The sequence below is a fragment of the Aedes aegypti genome, chromosome 2 (assembly GCF_002204515.2).
Source record: "Aedes aegypti strain LVP_AGWG chromosome 2, AaegL5.0 Primary Assembly, whole genome shotgun sequence".
NCBI lineage: Eukaryota > Metazoa > Arthropoda > Insecta > Diptera > Culicidae > Aedes > Aedes aegypti.
Window position 1 is genome coordinate 238917512 of NC_035108.1, and position 17989 is coordinate 238935500.

Consider the following 17989-nt stretch of genomic DNA (forward strand, 5'->3'; position numbering starts at 1 on the left):
AGAGCACCCATGAACGATGCAGGTGAGAGCAACTTCAGGAATGTCGGACGGAGTTGATGGAACGATAGGTGCAAGGAGGTTTATAGAGAACATGAATGCAGCGTGGGCGGCCATGCTGGAGCAAGAGACCCGTCAGAACTTTGATCTCTATAGAACAGCAGACCCATCCATTTCATGAGAAAACGCGGTCTAGAGGAAGCAGGGTGCGGGAGATGGAACGGCTTTGCCATGATGTGCAGGAATAATGGGAATGTGCAGGAATGGGAACATCTTGACGAATGAACGTGAGACGATCGATTGGTGGAAGCAACATCACCTAAATGGTGCTAATAACGTACTATAAATGATGAAAACTAAATGTTAAGGATGTTCAGGATGCCATTCAGCAGCTCTAGAGCAAATAAACAACTGGTAAAAATAGCATCGGAGCCGAGCTCATCTAGATAGGCCCAGAGAAGCTGGCTATTTTTCTACAGCAGTTGATAGGCACAATTTGAACGCATTCTACAAGAAGGACAACAATTTGGAAAATGAGAATTTCCAAGCGATCATTATTCTAAATACGGTCTAGAAAATGCAATCCCAGATTATCTTATATGTCGTCTGCCACATGTCGTAAACAAGCTAATCGAAGCTATCAAGCAGGTATCATGATCAATTTATATATCTGTACTGTATGGCAAATCTGAAAAAAAAACCTTGACCATCAGGTTCTAATGCATCGTTTTTTTATCTATTTCAAGGTGGCATAGAACCATCTTTGTTAAGAATGATTGGGATATTTAGAAGAATGGGTGTGGTGTAAAAAGGTGTTGAGCACAGCGCATACGTAAGCAGACCAAGAGCACAACGATTTGATCTGGGCAGAAATAAATAGAATGAGTTTTGGAATGTTCTGGAAGAATTAGAGTAAGGAGTTCTCGGGGGTATCTAGAATTATTTGAAAGAATTCATGGCAGAATATCTAAAATTTGTCAGAAGTCGTTGTCGAAAAAATATATTGAGAAAGTACTGTAGAAAACAAAACAAAACAATGAAGGGAAATTCGTTGTATATGTTTTATATGTTCTGATAGACAAAACCTACGTATACGTTTATATAAATCATTGTCGTAGAGTTATAATTTATATATTTATGCATTTTATATCCAACATGAGATACAATACATTCATTGATTCAAATTCGATTGCATGGTCACTAAAATTATCCAAAGGAGATAATAAACCTGTCAAACACAAAGGATTCAGTAAAAAAGAATTAAACCATCACATGCATGAAATAACTATGGTTATGTGTAATTTATGGACTCGTAAAGCTTTATACTAATTTTTATAACAAATATATTTATATCCTCTTCGAGAATCATCGCTTACACCGCATAGAGTACATCTTTGATCTCCACAGACAAGCCACTCTCGGGAACGTCCATTCTGTGCATCGATCATGATCGCTACCACATATCTACACGCACGTTCGTTTGCGAAGGGGCAAAATGCGCAACTGGTCGAACGTTGATAAGTGATAATCGTGAATAATTACCCATAGGAGCGCACTATCGATCGAGAGGCCCTCCGGGGGTTTAAGAGACTATAGTGCTTAACCTGTCGCCAGGGGCTATTCTTGTCTTCTCTGACGAATGGGCGCCGACTTCGGGTTATGGGACGGTCCTGCACGTCAGTCACGGAGATGGCATTTCATTTTTATTAATACCAACGCAATTTGCCCCCTCTGGATGTTCTCAATGGCCATGACAGCAGTTAAGGCAGCTTCCTGGAGCACTGAGCGAAAAACCCAATATTAGTAGTTAATCGGTCGCTATAGCTGGTCGAATGCAACATTCTAGGTTTGACACGACGACAGACAGATCATCCATTCCACGCAGCATTAGTGCGTCATCTGCAAAATGGATTCGCCGTAAAGTGTATTATTTATAAAATTCATTAATTTTAATTAAATTTTATGCGTAATTACCATTACGCGTAAGGGTTTATGGGCAACACGAGTACAAGCCTGCGGGCAATTGGCAATTAGAGGGAACGTGCACTCTTCTGCAGCCGGACAATGAATGGAAATTGCATTCTACATCCGTCGCTTATAACTATGTAAGCCGGCAGTGGCCGTTGTTTGAAGAGCAAGTACAATGTTTACGAGACGCTCGATTTATGCGAGCACACAAAAATAAATTATTTGTTCTAAGTTAAGTGTTGAATATATGTACACTAAGTTTGATGTTCTGGGAGTTAACTTTTTTTTTATAAATGTAGCAGTGCAATCATTTGAAAGGTATCCCAGAAGTCGCATAAGAATTTACGTATAAATCATTTGCTTGTACGAGTGATGTAATTCGCAAGTGAAAGAAATAGTGTCAGTGACGAACTTGCTCGCATAGAATGCTATTTCCTGAATTCATCAGACCATTTTGTATTGTTCCGTATAAGCATATAAAATAAGTCCAACTAATTCGTAGCAGCTGGCAAATCATCTTTGCTATCATAAAATAAAGCGCATGAGATTATAGCTTAGTTCGCAATAAAATCTATACACTCGCATTGTATTCGAATTTACAGCATATAAAATATGCACATATATCGCCTCCACTTTTGTACGTATATGGTTTTTTTGGTTATATGGAATCTTTGTACATAAAAGCATCGCATTACGCAAAAGCTAATTTTAATATGATAGTCTGGATTGATAATAATGTAATTTTGACATTATTTCCGCATAATGTAACATAACATATATGAACAGTAATAATCGAAGCAGGATGTTGACCAGATTATATTCTTGGCACTTCGAATTCACTTCGACGTATATTGTTTTAAGCTACTGTGCGTCATATTGAATTGCTCATAGTTGCGAAGTACCGTAAAAAGGGATAACTTTGATAGTTTTTTCGAAGAAAACTCCAATATTTATGCATGCTGTTTCAAAGAATTACAATTTATATTTTTAAAACAAGTACTGACATCTGAGCTATCGAATGCACTTGATAGATTGCCAAAAGATTTATTCTAAATGGATATATTATTTTTCAAATAATCGAAAGTAGGTTTTCTGTTTTGCGGTAACTTTGATAATGGAGCATGAATCGAACAAAATTGAAAGAATTACTGCACATTTATAGAGTGTTGCGTACCTCTGGGCGTTCAACGCCATATGGAAATTTCTGACTTAGATTACAAAAATGGTCCCAGCTTGTAAAAATTGTTTTTGCTAAGAGATTTGAGACCGAATTCATGTTCTACTATAACTTGGCGATCAAGGATAAATGACGAACTCATTATGACTTTATCAAATAAGGATCGTACAACAGATTGTTTGTAAGCGTTAAAAAATACTAAAAGCTTGTAAATTTTTAATATTTGCATATAAATCCTCAAATGCACTATATTCCAACAAAAATAGCTTTGTCATGAAGTGTCATGCTACTATTCTTTACTTTTGCATTCATTTTGCTTAACTGATTAACAGAAACTTCGTTATTTTGCTTAATATTGTAGGTCTCGCACTATCAAAATTACCCGCATTATCAAAGTTACCCCGTTTTACGGTACCAGACAATTTGGTTGAAAAAAAAACCCATCCAAAATAGAGTCTTGTCCAAGTTGCCAAGTATGTTTCACCGTTTAGTCTCAAATTCCGAACAGACTTATACTCCGAACACTTGACTTTGTATAGAGAGTTTGTTGGAACATCACACTGAAATCTGCCATCAAATTTCCTTGAGATGGTGATCAATTGCAACTCAATTATAATTTCTTTAAATATACTGGAATTTGTTATGATTCTTTAGTTCGAGGTCCGTAAAACTAGCTCTTATGATTTTATTTGCAAAAACTGATGGTTTAGATACTAAATATTTATGCTGTTAGGATTTTAAACCATGGTTTTCGGAATATGAGAAAGAATGAGCACAGTGTTCGGCGTTTAGAACAAAAGTATTAGTAAAATAATAAATAAGAACTTATCAATCTACTCAATAGTTAACAATAAACTTAAGTAATGAAATCGATTTTTTGAAAAATACAGGCTAATTTATGCCTACCAGATGCATTAAGAGTTCAAATCATAAGCAACGATATATGTATTTAAATGCAAATTTAACTTAGAAACGATACCTTTGATCATTCGTTCAGTTTTTAATGAATGTTTAGGAGGTTGAGTACCATTTATATCGAAAAGAGACGAGGCAGAAGAGCCTGCCTAAAAAACTACTAAAGTGTATGAAAAAGTCTGATTTTCGTAGGAAGAAGTGTCTATTTGAACAAAACGGTACGCAAAATGGGCCTCGTGGCCGCGCGCTTAGAGTCGTCAGGCATTCAATCGCATCGTGTCATGGGGTGTGGGTTCGATTCCCGCTTCAGCCATTGAAACTTTTCGTCAGGAATGTTTCTCGGCTGTGCCATTGGAGCATGCTTGTCCATTGTCTAGTGTTGAGTTACAGTCTGTGCAGCTAAATGGCTGAAGACGGTGTCCGTGTCTTTTTTTTTTAATTTTTAAAATTATCGTATCAATTTGTAAAAAATGATTTCCAAAAACCAAAATAAGTTAAAATTCTTTGGAGTTTTCGAAAAATTGTGAAATAAAGATTCTTTAGCATGAGCATGATTGACCGCCCGCGATTGTTACTCCGATAGTGCAAGAACAGTTGTACTGGATCCTACAAACGCTACTCAGGATGAGTATCATCTTCAATGCTTTCATTATTATAACAAGCAATAACGACGCTGGCTGCGTTCGAATGTAGGTCAATTTGGGGATGGGAAGGAAACGTTTACGTGTTAATTGCTTCATGGAAGCTGGAGTCAACATTGGGAGTTTGAATATAGGAAATGGTTCGTTTTGGTATAGATATAACTTGAAATGAATACAGATGATCGGTGCCGGTTACTACGCGAACCGGACACGATCATGATTTCGTTGTTCGCTCCACAGGAGCATGCAACAGCTTCAACGGATAAAGCACTACTATGTGCAATAAAGATTCTTGAGGTAGATAATTAGAGCTTACTGGAAGAAACAAATAATTTCTGGACTGTAGTCAACCGCATGTCAGTCCCTTATTAAAAAGTATGCATTGAGAAAAAGTACTGAGAAGTTTTTGCGCGTTTTTGCCTTATTTAACAAAAAAAAGTCGTGCTGTATACTAGGACAACTGATAGCGCATTGGAAGATATGTTGAAAACTGACATCATCTCAATGGGGACTTGGCGTAAATTGGATATCTCCGAAGCTGTAAACATCCGGGCTAACTGTAAAATTAGGAAGCAAAGATTTTTGAAAAATTGTTCAACGTGCAGAAAACCCTTTGAATATTTCGCTGAAATTTCTTCAACAATTCTTCAAGCATTTTTAATGTTTGCTACAAGGATTCTTTCAGATTTTTTTTTTCTAAGTGTACTTCTTTTTTTATGAATTATGGGAAATGTGATCTAATCATTTTCTAGGAATCAATCATGGAATATCTTGCAGAAATGTTTACGACAATTCAGTCAACTTCATCAGAGTGTGCTTGGGAAGTTCTGTGGGAATGGCTCAGCAGGTTCTTCCAGGAATGCCTTGGAACAGCAAGAACATCATCGGCCACTGCCAGCAGCACTACGCACGTGCTGCTGTGTATAAGAAGCGAGTTTTGTTCAAGATGAGTATACTCAGTACACGATGCTATCGGTCATCAGTGATGGAAATCGGTGATCAAAGTCTTTTCATTAGGTCGTCTCTTATTTTTCGAAAATGCGAAATTTTATAAGTTCGTCATTGTAAAGTGCTCGTTTTGTTAAAAAAAAATATCAGGTAAAAATTTGAAGTCTGTACGTGGACGCTAAGTGGTCCCCCAACGTCCCTATAGATATTAGGTGTAGATGACCCCCGTGCGCAAAATCGAGCTCGCTGTTCTACACGGAGAAATCAGACTACCCAAAAAATAAACTCTTCTTACTCAAATTTAGGTAAACTGCATTTAGTTTTTACCCACGGTTGGGTTGTTTTGCCTCTCCCGCAACAGCAATGTTGTCAAAAACAGAAAGACGCACCGACCCATCGTCAAAGTTCAATGAAATAAGCCAAATTTGGGTTCACTCGAGATTACTCAACATTAAATTGTTTTAACCCACTACGGAGACTTCGAAAGCTAACGCCGGGTAATTTTGTTTGTACTGAGTTGTTTTTTTTTCGCTGTTGTCATCTAAGAGCCGAATTGCGTCAAAAGAAGTCAAAGTTGGGTTGATTTGTGGCTCCTTGTAGTATACGCAATATGAGTACGAAAAGCCACTAGTAACAAATTGATAGGCAGCATAGAAGTAAAATAATATTTTATACTGTGGATATCTTTATAACACAGCACGCTGACATATAATTCAGAACTACATAGAAAATTAACTTCTATGACGGATTCTACGTCAAATCGGACAGTCACAGAACTCGACCATCTTAGATTTGGATTAAATTTTGCACATATTTTTGGTATGGTAGAATAAGTATTTTCCATAGAAAAATTGATCATTTTGACTCAAGTGTAACTTTTGAAAATGGCCTATAAATTATTGCACGCAACTTATTTGAAAAATTCTAACTCCGAAACTGTTAATTTTAAAGAAAAAGGTTTTATGAAGAAGTTGTAGTGAACCGTTTGGACTATAAGAAAAAAATATACATTGAAACAATATTTTATTTATTTCCATAGAAAAAATCAATAATAGAACTTAACATTTAAATTACGCAAAAACCCCATTTTAAATATTTTTTTAATTTTCACCGTAGAATCTTGATAGTAAAATGATATTTGGGACAAAGTTTCATGATGTAGAAATTTTTAATAAAAAAGTTTTTCTAAGAACAACTTTTGGTCGATTTTCATAATTTTGATTTTTTGTCAAAATAAATACGTTTTGATGATACAGTTAGTTTCTAGAAATGATTCTTAGCCATAATGATTATATGAATAATTTCTCTAGAAGTAGCCATTTTCGAATTATATCGAGTTTATTGCAAAAAATATTGTTTAAATATTAAAATAGGCAATTTTCATAACGCGTTTCTCCATTAATAATTATACGTTTTCGAGAGTAAAGACCATATTTCTTTCCACTTACTTATTTTCCTTGATGGAGAATCACGAATAACTAATGAAAATGGCATGTTTTAATATTTAAACAATATTTTTTGCATTAAACTCGATATAATTCAAAAATGGCTACTTCTAGATAAACTATCCATATAATCATTATGACTTAAAATAATTTCAAGATGCTTACTGTATCATCAGAACGTATTTATTTTGACAAAAAATAAAAATTTTGAAAATCGACCAAAAGTTGTTCGTAGAAAAACTTTTTTATTAATAATTTCTCCATCATGAAACTTTGTCCTAAACATCTTTTAACTATCATGATTCTATGGTGAAAATTTAAAAATATTAAAAATGGGGTTCTCGCATACTTTAAAATTTAAGTTTTATTTTTGATTTTTCTATGAAAATAAATAAATATTTTTTCAGTGTATATTTTTTTCTTATAGTCCAAACAGTTACAACTTCTTCATGGAACCTTTTTCTCTAAAATTAACAATTTCGGAGTTAGAATTTTTCAAATAAGTTGCATGCAAAAATTTATAGGCCATTTTCAAAAGTTACACTTGAGTCAAAATGATAAATTTTTCTATGGAAACACTTATTCTACCATACCAAAAACATGTGCAAAATTTAAACCAAATCGAAGACTATCGAGTACGATTTTTATTTTTTTCGACTCATTCTGGATGGCATTAGTCCTATGCTAATTATCAACGCGCGCAGGACAATTCGTTAATGGTAGCTTTTTGTATTCATGCTGCGTGCACTAGAGCAGCGAGCTAGATTTTGTGCACGGGGTTATCTACACCTAATATCTTTAGGAGCGTTGGGGACCACTTAGCGTCCTCGTACAGACATCAATTTTTTACCTGATTTTATTCTTACCATAACGAGGACTTTACAATAACAAACTTATAAGATTTCAGTGCGCATCGTACCTTCGTGCTGTACGTACACGAATTCTCTCTGCTCTTGGAAGTTTTCTTAAAAACTACCTAAAGCAATAAAACAGTACTTTTCAGTGCTACAAAAACAGTACTTTTCAGTGCTAAAATTAAAAACGGTACTTTTCAGTGCTACTAAAACAGTACTTTTCAGTACTATTTTTTCTACTATTGATCCCTTTACGATCCTTGTTTGGACCCGTGCCTTCGATTTTTCGTTGGACCCGTTGGCGAAAGCTAGCGGTGGTAATCCTTCTTGGACACCGTCTTGGGAAAAAACCTTTCGAAGGTCACGTCTTCTTTCGTTTATTAATTAAACATGGTATCAACAACTAACAAAAGGAAGGGTGAATCTCTGAATTCACTACTTCCTTCCAAAAAAGTGGGTTTTAAAACTGTCACTACACGTGGCAAGAATGGAAGAAAGGACGTTTCCCCGGAATACGAACTTTCTTCCAAGGGTGAAATGAATAATTGTATCGAAATGAGCAATCAGTTCGATGCTCTAGACAAATTTTCCGAACACCAAATCGAAGCAGCCTCTAGCACAGGCTCTTTGATTCAAGTGAGGAAGCAAAGAGTGCCGTCTATCGTGGTCAGTTGTTCCGAATTTGGGGGATTTAGGCAGGAGATCTTGAACTCCATTAGGGGAATCAAGGTTTCCTTCCAAATCGCAAAGAAAGGAGTCTGTCGCGTTTTGCCGGAAACTCTTAAAGATCGTGAGCTTCTTCTCAAACATCTTGAAGAGAAGAAGCACAAATTTTTTACTTATGACGACAAAACTGAACGTTTGTTCAAAGTTGTCTTGAAAGGTCTCTCAAGTGACTATAAATCACCTGAAGAGATCAAAAATGGAATAAATGATATACTTGGATTTTCCCCAGTCCAAGTAATCATTATGAAAAAGAGAACCCAATCTGGCATTGTTCGGAAAGGGCTTTCTCAAGAATTTTATTTAGTTCACTTTAACAAAAAATAACTAAATAATATTAAAGCTTTAGAAAAAGCAAAACTTTTGTTTGATGTCCGTGTGACATGGGAACATTTCCAGAAACCTGGAGGAAATTACCAGAACCCCACTCAGTGCCGTCGGTGCCAAAAGTGGGGTCATGGTACAAAAAATTGTCGCATGGATGCTAAATGCATGATTTGCGGAGGTTCTTCTCACGCCAAAGACGTCTGTCCAGTAAAGGAAGATACCACCAAATTCATATGTTGTAATTGCGGGGCTAACCATAAGTCCAATTTTTGGAATTGTCCTTCACGCAAAAGGGTCATTGAGGCTCGTGCCAGGCAGATGAAAGATAATATCCGTTACGATAACGGTCGTTTCCGGAATTTGCCTGGTAGAGTATCGAACAATGCTCATTTTTCAGTTAACGATCGCTTGATCATGAATCATACCCATCAGGAAGATCATAAGAGCATGATTATATTCACAAACTAATTTTAATCCGTCGGGTAGCCGTTCGAATCTTTCAATTTCGAATGTATCTACCCACGGCAAATCCTTTGCCGATATCGTAGCAGGAAATTCGAACTCCTCCCCTGTTCGATCCATGGGTACCCATTCTACTTGTTTCAAATCAAATGGAAAAAACCCTACCGCCACAGGTAACTCCGCTTCTTCGTCTACCGGAAATTCCAATGGGAAATCACATGACATGTCTGCATCTGATTTTAATTTTCTAACTGAACAATTGAATCTAATGATTGATGCAATGTTCAAAGCCACCACTATGACTGAAGCAGTCCAAGTAGGTGTAAAATTTACAAACCAAATTGTTATTGGATTACGTTTTTCTAATGGATCCAAATAAAAATTTAAATATTTTAAATTGGAATGCTCGTTCTCTGAATGGTAAAGAGGACGAGCTGTTTAATTTTCTTACGGTTAATAACGTGCATATAGCAGTTATTACCGAAACGTATTTAAAACCTGGATCTAAACTCAAAAGAGATCCTAACTTTTTTGTTTATCGTAATGATCGACTTGATGGGGCATGTGGGGGAGTTGCAATCATCATTCATAGGCGTATAAAACATCAACTGTTTTCATCATTTGAAACTAAAGTTTTTGAAACTTTAGGTGTTTCTGTTGAAACACAGTTTGGTAAATATACTTTCATAGCTGCCTATTTGCCTTTTCAATGCACTGGACAGCAAGTTAATTTGCTCCAAACTGACTTGCGTAAATTGACTCGCAATAAGTCAAAATGTTTTGTCATTGGTGACTTTAATGCCAAACATCGGTCGTGGAATAATTCTCAAAGTAATTCCAACGGCAGAATTTTATTTGATGAGTGCTCTTCAGGATATTTCTCAATTCAATACCCTGATAGCCCTACATGTTTTTCCTCTTCTAGAAATCCATCTACGATTGATTTGGTCTTAACCGACTCTAGTCATCTTTGTAGCCAATTAGTTACTCATGCTGATTTTGATTCTGATCATGTCCCTGTTACATTTCAAATATCCCAAGAAGCGATTCTCAATCCTATCAGCTCCACTTTCAATTATTTACGAGCCGACTGGAATATATATAAAACGTATGTTGACTCTAATCTTGATGTTAACATTTCTTTAGAAACTAAACTTGATATTGACAATGCTCTTGAAACTTTAACAAATTCCATTGTTGAAGCCCGGAGCATTGCAATTCCAAAATGTGAAGTAAAATTTGAATCCGTGATTATAGACGATGATCTTAAACTCTTGATCCGTCTTAAAAACATGAGGAGAAGGCAATTTCAACGCACTCGCGATCCTGCTATGAAAATTATATGGCAGGATTTGCAGAAAGAAATCAAGAAACGTTTTGCTCAATTAAGAAACAAAAATTTTGAAAATAAAATCTCTCAATTGGACCCTGGCTCTAAGCCCTTTTGGAAATTATCTAAAATCTTGAAAAAACCTCAGAAGCCTATACCGGCATTGAAAGAGGAAAACAAATTATTACTAACTAATTGCGAAAAAGCTCAAAAACTTGCTATGCAGTTTGAAAGTGCGCACAATTTTAATTTAGGACTTACTAGTCCAATTGAAAATGAAGTTACTCAGGAGTTCGAAAATATTCTCAATCAAGAGAACGTTTTCGAAAATGCCTGGGAGACTGATTTGGAAGAAGTGAGAACTATTATTAAAAAATTCAAAAACATGAAAGCTCCTGGCGATGATGGAATTTTCTACATCCTCATCAAGAAACTTCCAGAAAGTAGCTTATCATTTTTAGTTGATATATTTAACAAATGTTTTCAATTAGCATATTTTCCTGACAAATGGAAAAATGCTAAGGTTGTTCCAATTTTAAAACCAGACAAAAATCCTGCAGAAGCTTCTAGCTATCGTCCAATCAGTTTGCTTTCCTCCATCAGTAAACTTTTTGAAAAGGTTATTTTGAACAGAATGATGGCCCACATCAACGAAAATTCAATTTTTGCCAATGAACAGTTCGGATTCCGCCATGGACATTCGACCACTCATCAACTTTTACGTGTAACAAATTTGATCCGTTCCAACAAATCTGAAGGCTATTCTACTGGTCTTGCTCTTCTAGACATAGAAAAAGCATTCGACAGTGTTTGGCATGAAGGTTTGATTGTAAAATTAAAAAACTTTAATTTTCCAACATACATTGTTAGAATAATTCAAAGTTATCTGTCAAATCGTACACTTCAGGTTAATTATCAGAACTCCAGATCTGAAAGACTTCCTGTAAGAGCTGGTGTTCCTCAAGGCAGCATTTTGGGACCAATATTATACAATATTTTCACATCTGACTTATCTGAGTTACCTCAGGGATGTCAAAAATCTTTGTTTGCGGATGACACAGGCCTCTCCGCCAAAGGTCGAAGCCTGCGTGTCATCTGTAGTCGATTGCAAAAAAGTTTGGATATTTTTTCTTCATACTTGCAAAAATGGAAGATTTCTCCTAATACTTCCAAAACTCAACTAATAATATTCCCACATAAACCAAAAGCTCTTTATTTGAAACCTTCAAGTAGACCTGTTGTCACTATGAGAGGGGTTCCAATAAATTGGTCAGATGAAATTAAGTATCTAGGGCTCATGCTAGATAAGAATTTAATTTTCAAAAATCACATTGAGGTCATTCAAGCCAAATGTAATAAATATGTAAAATGTCTCTATCCCCTTATTAATAGAAAATCAAAACTTTGTCTTAAGAACAAGCTGTTGATATTCAAACAAATTTTCAGGCCAGCCATGTTGTATGCTGTACCAATATGGACTAGCTGTTGTAATACCAGGAAGAAAGCTCTGCAGAGAATTCAAAATAAAATTTTGAAAATGATTCTGAGGCTTCCTCCCTGGTATAGTACCAATGAGTTACATAGAATATCCAATGTTGAAACATTGGAACAAATGTCAAATACAATCATTAATAATTTCAGGCAAAAATCGTTACAATCTTCTATTGCCACGATTAATGCGTTATATGTTTAGGTTAAGTTAGGTTAAGTATATTAAAAACGTTTTTTTTTCTCTTATAAGCAGGTGAAATCAACTCACCTGTAAAAAAACTGAACTGCTACGGCAAATGAAATGTAATATGTTGTTAACAAAATGTTAATTAAATCTTAAATTTGTTTTACCAAATTAGGATGATAGTGTTGTCAAATAACACAGAACACCTAGATATAAGAAATGAATGTAATGTTTGGAATGATACTAATAAAGAAATTAAAAAAAAAAAAACTTATAAGATTTTGCATTTTCGAAAAATATAAAAATAATTAATACTGTTCATGCGTTGTAGAATAATGATCCCTTTTGTGCGATTGTTTTCTCTTTGCTCACGATCGCTCGAACACAAACACTGTAGAAAGCATCGCATCATTTCATTTTGAGATGCATTCACGCATAAGATTTCAAGTGATAATTCTACGATGACGCCATATATCGGTTAATTTTCTTTATACTATCGTACATTAGTTTTAAATATTTATATTATATTATTGATATACCCAGTAAATCACGCTCTTTTTACATTTTTGTTTTGTGCTGGTTCTCCGATCCAAGATCCTATGAGCAAATCGATCGCTGTTGGTACTTGAGCCTGTGAGCGCGGCTCCAGCCTATCTTTGGTTGACAGCATGATGCTTTTCAACACTGCCGGTCATGGGCTAATCCATGAATGATGATGATGATATAAATGCCATCTATTGCAGCAAGGTATCCACTGGTAGCAATGGCCTATTCTAACAAAACAATTTGTTCAAGATTGTATGACTATTCGTATTCAATCATACTCCTGTCTGAAGGGCCAAAAACGAATGACAGACCCGTAAGCAGAGACACTTACGCGAAACCCGCAAGGAAAAAGAATCTCCTTCCAAAAGTAAGTTCACACGAACAGTCGTACAATCAAGCCCTTGCTTGTCAGAAAGACCCAATAGATGGGAAGAAGAGCCCGTCCTTTTTCCACGAAATGTTAGCGATAGAAAGTTGACAGTTTCACTCTTCCTATCCATCTCGCTTCAATCGGGTGCCCTGATGGTCCCACCCAACCCAAAATGCATATAACATTGGAAATATAATCAAATAACACAATTCATCATGAAAAGATCTCACCGGTTTTTTTTATCGGTATTGTATTTTGAAGCTGGTCGTCATAACGATGTCGTCGAACTATTTCACCGTTAGCTATAAAGTATCATTTATGCGTAACTTTTCAAAACCGAGAAAAAAAAACTTCCACTCCTCCGATAAAGCGATACGAAAATCAAATCCACTTGTTGGGCTTCTCGAACTGCACTGCCCGTAAACCGAAAAAAAAACTTCCATTCCGACGAACCGAAAGATAAAAAAAAAAACACTTCTGCTATGCGAAAACTGTACCCGCTTCGTCATGGGCTAATCCATGAATTGTTCCAAACATTCTTTAGGAATCTCTTGACAGTTCTTCATAAATATTTCAGTAATTTGTCAAGAAATACTTCCAGAAATGCTTTTGGCAATTTATCCAAGAACATCTGCATCTGGATGTAACAACTATGTAGGAATGATGTCCCTTCGTGTTGAATCATGGGTGAAAAAATCCTTCGACTGTCCTACTCTGGTATTTTTGTGCGTAGTCTTAACTGTCATATCCTTCCCACGCCACTGATCTGAGGCAAAAATTAATGTCTGTGCATATATTATATTAATGTAAATACCAATAAATGCAGGAATGTTTCAAAATTTTCTATAAACGAAATCCCTCTTACTTGTCGGTCAACACGGTTAAATTGAGAAAAAGTGCTGTTAAAATACTTCGTGCATCGAAAAACATTGGGATTTAGTAGGTAATCCGTGTATTCGATAAGAAACCACTAAAACGGTATCTAATGTGCATCACACTGATTTATAAATCATTACTAATCAAGTTATATTAAGCATGGATTGCACGTTTGACGGTATTACAACAGCATATGAGGTCACCAAATATCACGAAGCCTCATTAGAGTTGACAATTCAAGAAAAATAACATGAGGTGGTTTTAGTAAACCTCAAACACTATTTTAAACTCAATTGATTTGGTGGTGATTTCAGCAGTACCAGTTCGTGGTAGAAGATCCATTTTATGCATCAGGTAAACATAACTATCTTAGCCATTCCTGACTGATGGGCTGACGACAGCCACCTCAATAGACGGCCTTTTATTTGTGGGCCCGAACACAAACGGTGTTTCAAGAGACGAAGATCTCCGGCAGACCGCAAGGAGCTGTCATAGTTCATACGCTCACAGGAAACTGAAACGGAGGACGCCATTTCGCACGCCAGAGGCAGCAGAAGTTCAACCGCAAGCATCAGTTGAGGAGAGAGATCGGGGTCAAACTGCATTTCAAAGGAAATCCGCCAGCGACGACGGCAAAGTGTGTGATTTTGAGAAAGTGACGCTACATGCGGAGAGGCAAACCGTCACGTTGCGATGATGGTATGTCGCATGCCTTCCAGCTTGCAACACTCGGCTCTAGTGCACCACATTCAGCGTGGCTAGCCGGATTGACCCATAGCCAGGAACAAAGAGTTTTGAGAGGTGCCTAGACGCCTGTTAAACCAAGTGGGTGCGTATTAAAGGGTTATATTTCTATAAAAGCACTACCCAAATTTCCAGAGCGTTTATATTTAGCAACATTTTGGTTTTGAATAACCGTCAAACCTTACTCTATGAGGGAAGCAGTTACATATTCTGTACACTTCAATGCAGATCATGGGCTGAATTTAGTGAATTGTCGGTTGTGTGGCATCCCTACATTTCGTCTATTTGCAGATTTCCAGATTATTTACTACTCACGTTTTCAAAGGCACTAAACTGAAGAGATAGTAAAAAGTGCATTATTGTTGGCTCGATAACTCGCGAGATTAGTGCCTGTAAAGTTTTGGTGAAATATTGGAAGTTGGATTTTAAGTTGTTCCACCTTGAAGCTCGGATTTAATTTGACTTTCTATTCCACAGTATCAACTTGGAGTCGTGAATTTGAGATTCATTACAATACGCCCTTTTCTCGCAAAGTCACATCTCAATTTGTTAATCAAACACATGCTGTGTCCTCTGATTACAAGTAGGTTTCCTTAAAAGGCACTCTTAAGCTACTTTCAGGGCAAATTCCTCTAATTCAAAACGATCTTCCCATCTTGAACAGATTAACGCCACCTGGGGCACACCTCTCCGCGAATTTTCCTTTTAATTTAATAACGCGTTCTTAGCTGACGGCACGAGCTATGGCATTGACATCCGATCCGATCTCTTGTTCTGTGGCAACATTGTTACCTTCAGTGCCGTCGCCACCCGGAGAGCCCCGCGAAGAGGAAATCCACCGTTTTGAGCTGGTTTGACGTCTGACTAAACCCGCATCGATCGCCGACGACCCGTTTGACATGATCCCATTCGTTGATCCATTTGCAGCCACTCAATCACACTTGGCGTGCTTAACTTGCAATGGCAGCCAAGATAGCGCAAACAAAAATAACGCAAAGTATCTCAGCGCCGTGGCGCAAAATGATGAAATAGACAATTGCCCTGTGATATGTACGGATCACACATGAAGTTGCCATTCCGGAGTGATTGTTGCACATCTGTACATCGATCTTGAAAGGCCCGGAGCAAGCATCAACACCCTTCCCGTTCGGTTTTGAGGCAAGTCATGGCACTCTCCAGGTCCTAGGTACGTGTGTCAAGACAAGACACTTGGAAGGCCCCTACATATCAAAAGGGGAGACACTCATCAACTCCAATCCATACCGGTGAGATTGACTATGAACAGACAGGTCGTAATCCCCATCCCTGGGTTAGAATACCATCGGCAGCGGTGTGGTTCGGAAAGGGTTCGCTGATCATGACAAATTAAATTTGATGCTATCGTGATAAAAAGCAATGCCAAAGTGCGGGATATAATGAAAAAATAAAATAAATTAAACCATCTAACAGGCTGACAGTGCTTTTCTCACATTTGAATGAATGTGAAAACTGTATTTGCTTACGTGGCTCTTTTTAATATATTAAAAAAATAAAAATGAACTGAGTAACTTGATTTTCAATTGAATTAGTGAGTCCTAAATTAAAATTATGCGCGCTTTTAAACTGCATAGCAAGAACTTCTTTGCAATTAATTAGTAGTAATTGTTTTTTCAATGTCGGACTTGGCTTCTGAAGTTTTTTTTTTTCCAAATTTTAGATATTTTCCAAAAGGGCTACGAGTCAGGGTACAATTGAGAACTTTTATTTTAAAAATGTAATGTTTTAATTTCTTTTTGCAGATCCTGCCATATAATTTTCTTGGCAGGGTCGCGAGTGCGTTGAAATGGCCTAAAAGCCTGAAACCTAATATTTGAAAGTGGATGTCATTTGTCCAAGTGCTCCAAGCGTTCTATAAAATCCTACAGCATTTTCGTCATCCCATAGCCTTTCTCAAACGTTGATGAAGAAAAGGACCAAGAATGGCGACTCACGAGTGGCGGTTTATCACGTATAAAAGTAATATTGTTGTTGTACGATCGGTACGGGAGGTGCTCTCTCAGTTGTGTGTAAGTGCCGGAGTCATGTGTTTGCTTGCATGTTGCTACATGGCTGGAATGGACCAGAACAGGATGAGAGATCGAAGCAGCACTTACCTGAGTCGGTTGCATCCAGCGATGATCGATTGCGGTTCCTGATACGTGCCTGAGCTTTGCCTTCGGGATGTAATTTATCTCTGGTGGGTGGCGATTTCGACGAAACGGGTTGATCGCTGTAGACTGTTTTGGTGAAGTGGCCGGGGTCGCAAACGGGTAATTGGTTCGTGTCATGGGGTGCAGGGAAAGGCGGTGCGGGTTGGCGAGTGGTGAGTGTCGCAGAACGGATTCAGTGCGGATCGGAAAAGTGATCGGTGTTCGATGTTTGGTAGAATGCATAACATGAAAGTAGAAGGTAGAAAGGTGGAAATATTGGTGTTTAGACGGTTTCATCATATGACAATAGTAGTTGTGTGCTGCGGACCCAGGTAGCTTTGGTTGGTATGGTGCTTGCAATGGTATTTTACACGCCGTGTAGTTCACATATTTAGAAAAGAATAGAATAATACAAGAGCAGTCGTAATTTTGAGAGATTTCGGATTCAAAATACACTTCAATCTTTTTCAACGACTTTTCTGTTAACATATAACAAATAATTTTTTTTAAGACCAAAATTGAGATCAACGATCGTTTCAATGAATAATCAATTGCTTCACAAGGTAAACACAAGATCGTATGTAATGGGAAAGACGAATTCAAATTTGGAGCCTTATATCTTGGACAGACATTTGATACATATACCATGATACAAGTTGTCAAGAAAATTATTCCAAGGCTATCTTGAATGAAGACAATTATCAGTATGGAACCCATTTCAAGATAATTGTACCATGGTACGTATACCACAAGTGTGTCATAAGTATTATGGTGTATGTACGTATATCACCTTCACGATTGTACTTTAATGCGCTATGAACTA

The 17989-nt window shown here is 36.9% G+C and overlaps 1 protein-coding gene across 5 annotated transcripts in view; it reads right to left on the reverse strand.

Moving 5' to 3' along the window:
* LOC5570937 (protein outspread) overlaps nt 1-17989 on the reverse strand; it is a 656156-nt gene that overhangs the window by 83956 nt on the left and 554211 nt on the right. For 3 of the 5 annotated variants that reach the window (XM_021844551.1, XM_021844546.1, XM_021844548.1), the window contains one exon: nt 17131-17253. The exons of the other annotated variants lie outside the window; for them this stretch is intronic. In XM_021844551.1, the coding sequence (XP_021700243.1) occupies nt 17131-17253 (123 nt within the window). The remainder of the gene's footprint in view (nt 1-17130; nt 17254-17989) is intronic. 5 annotated transcript variants of the gene reach the window in all.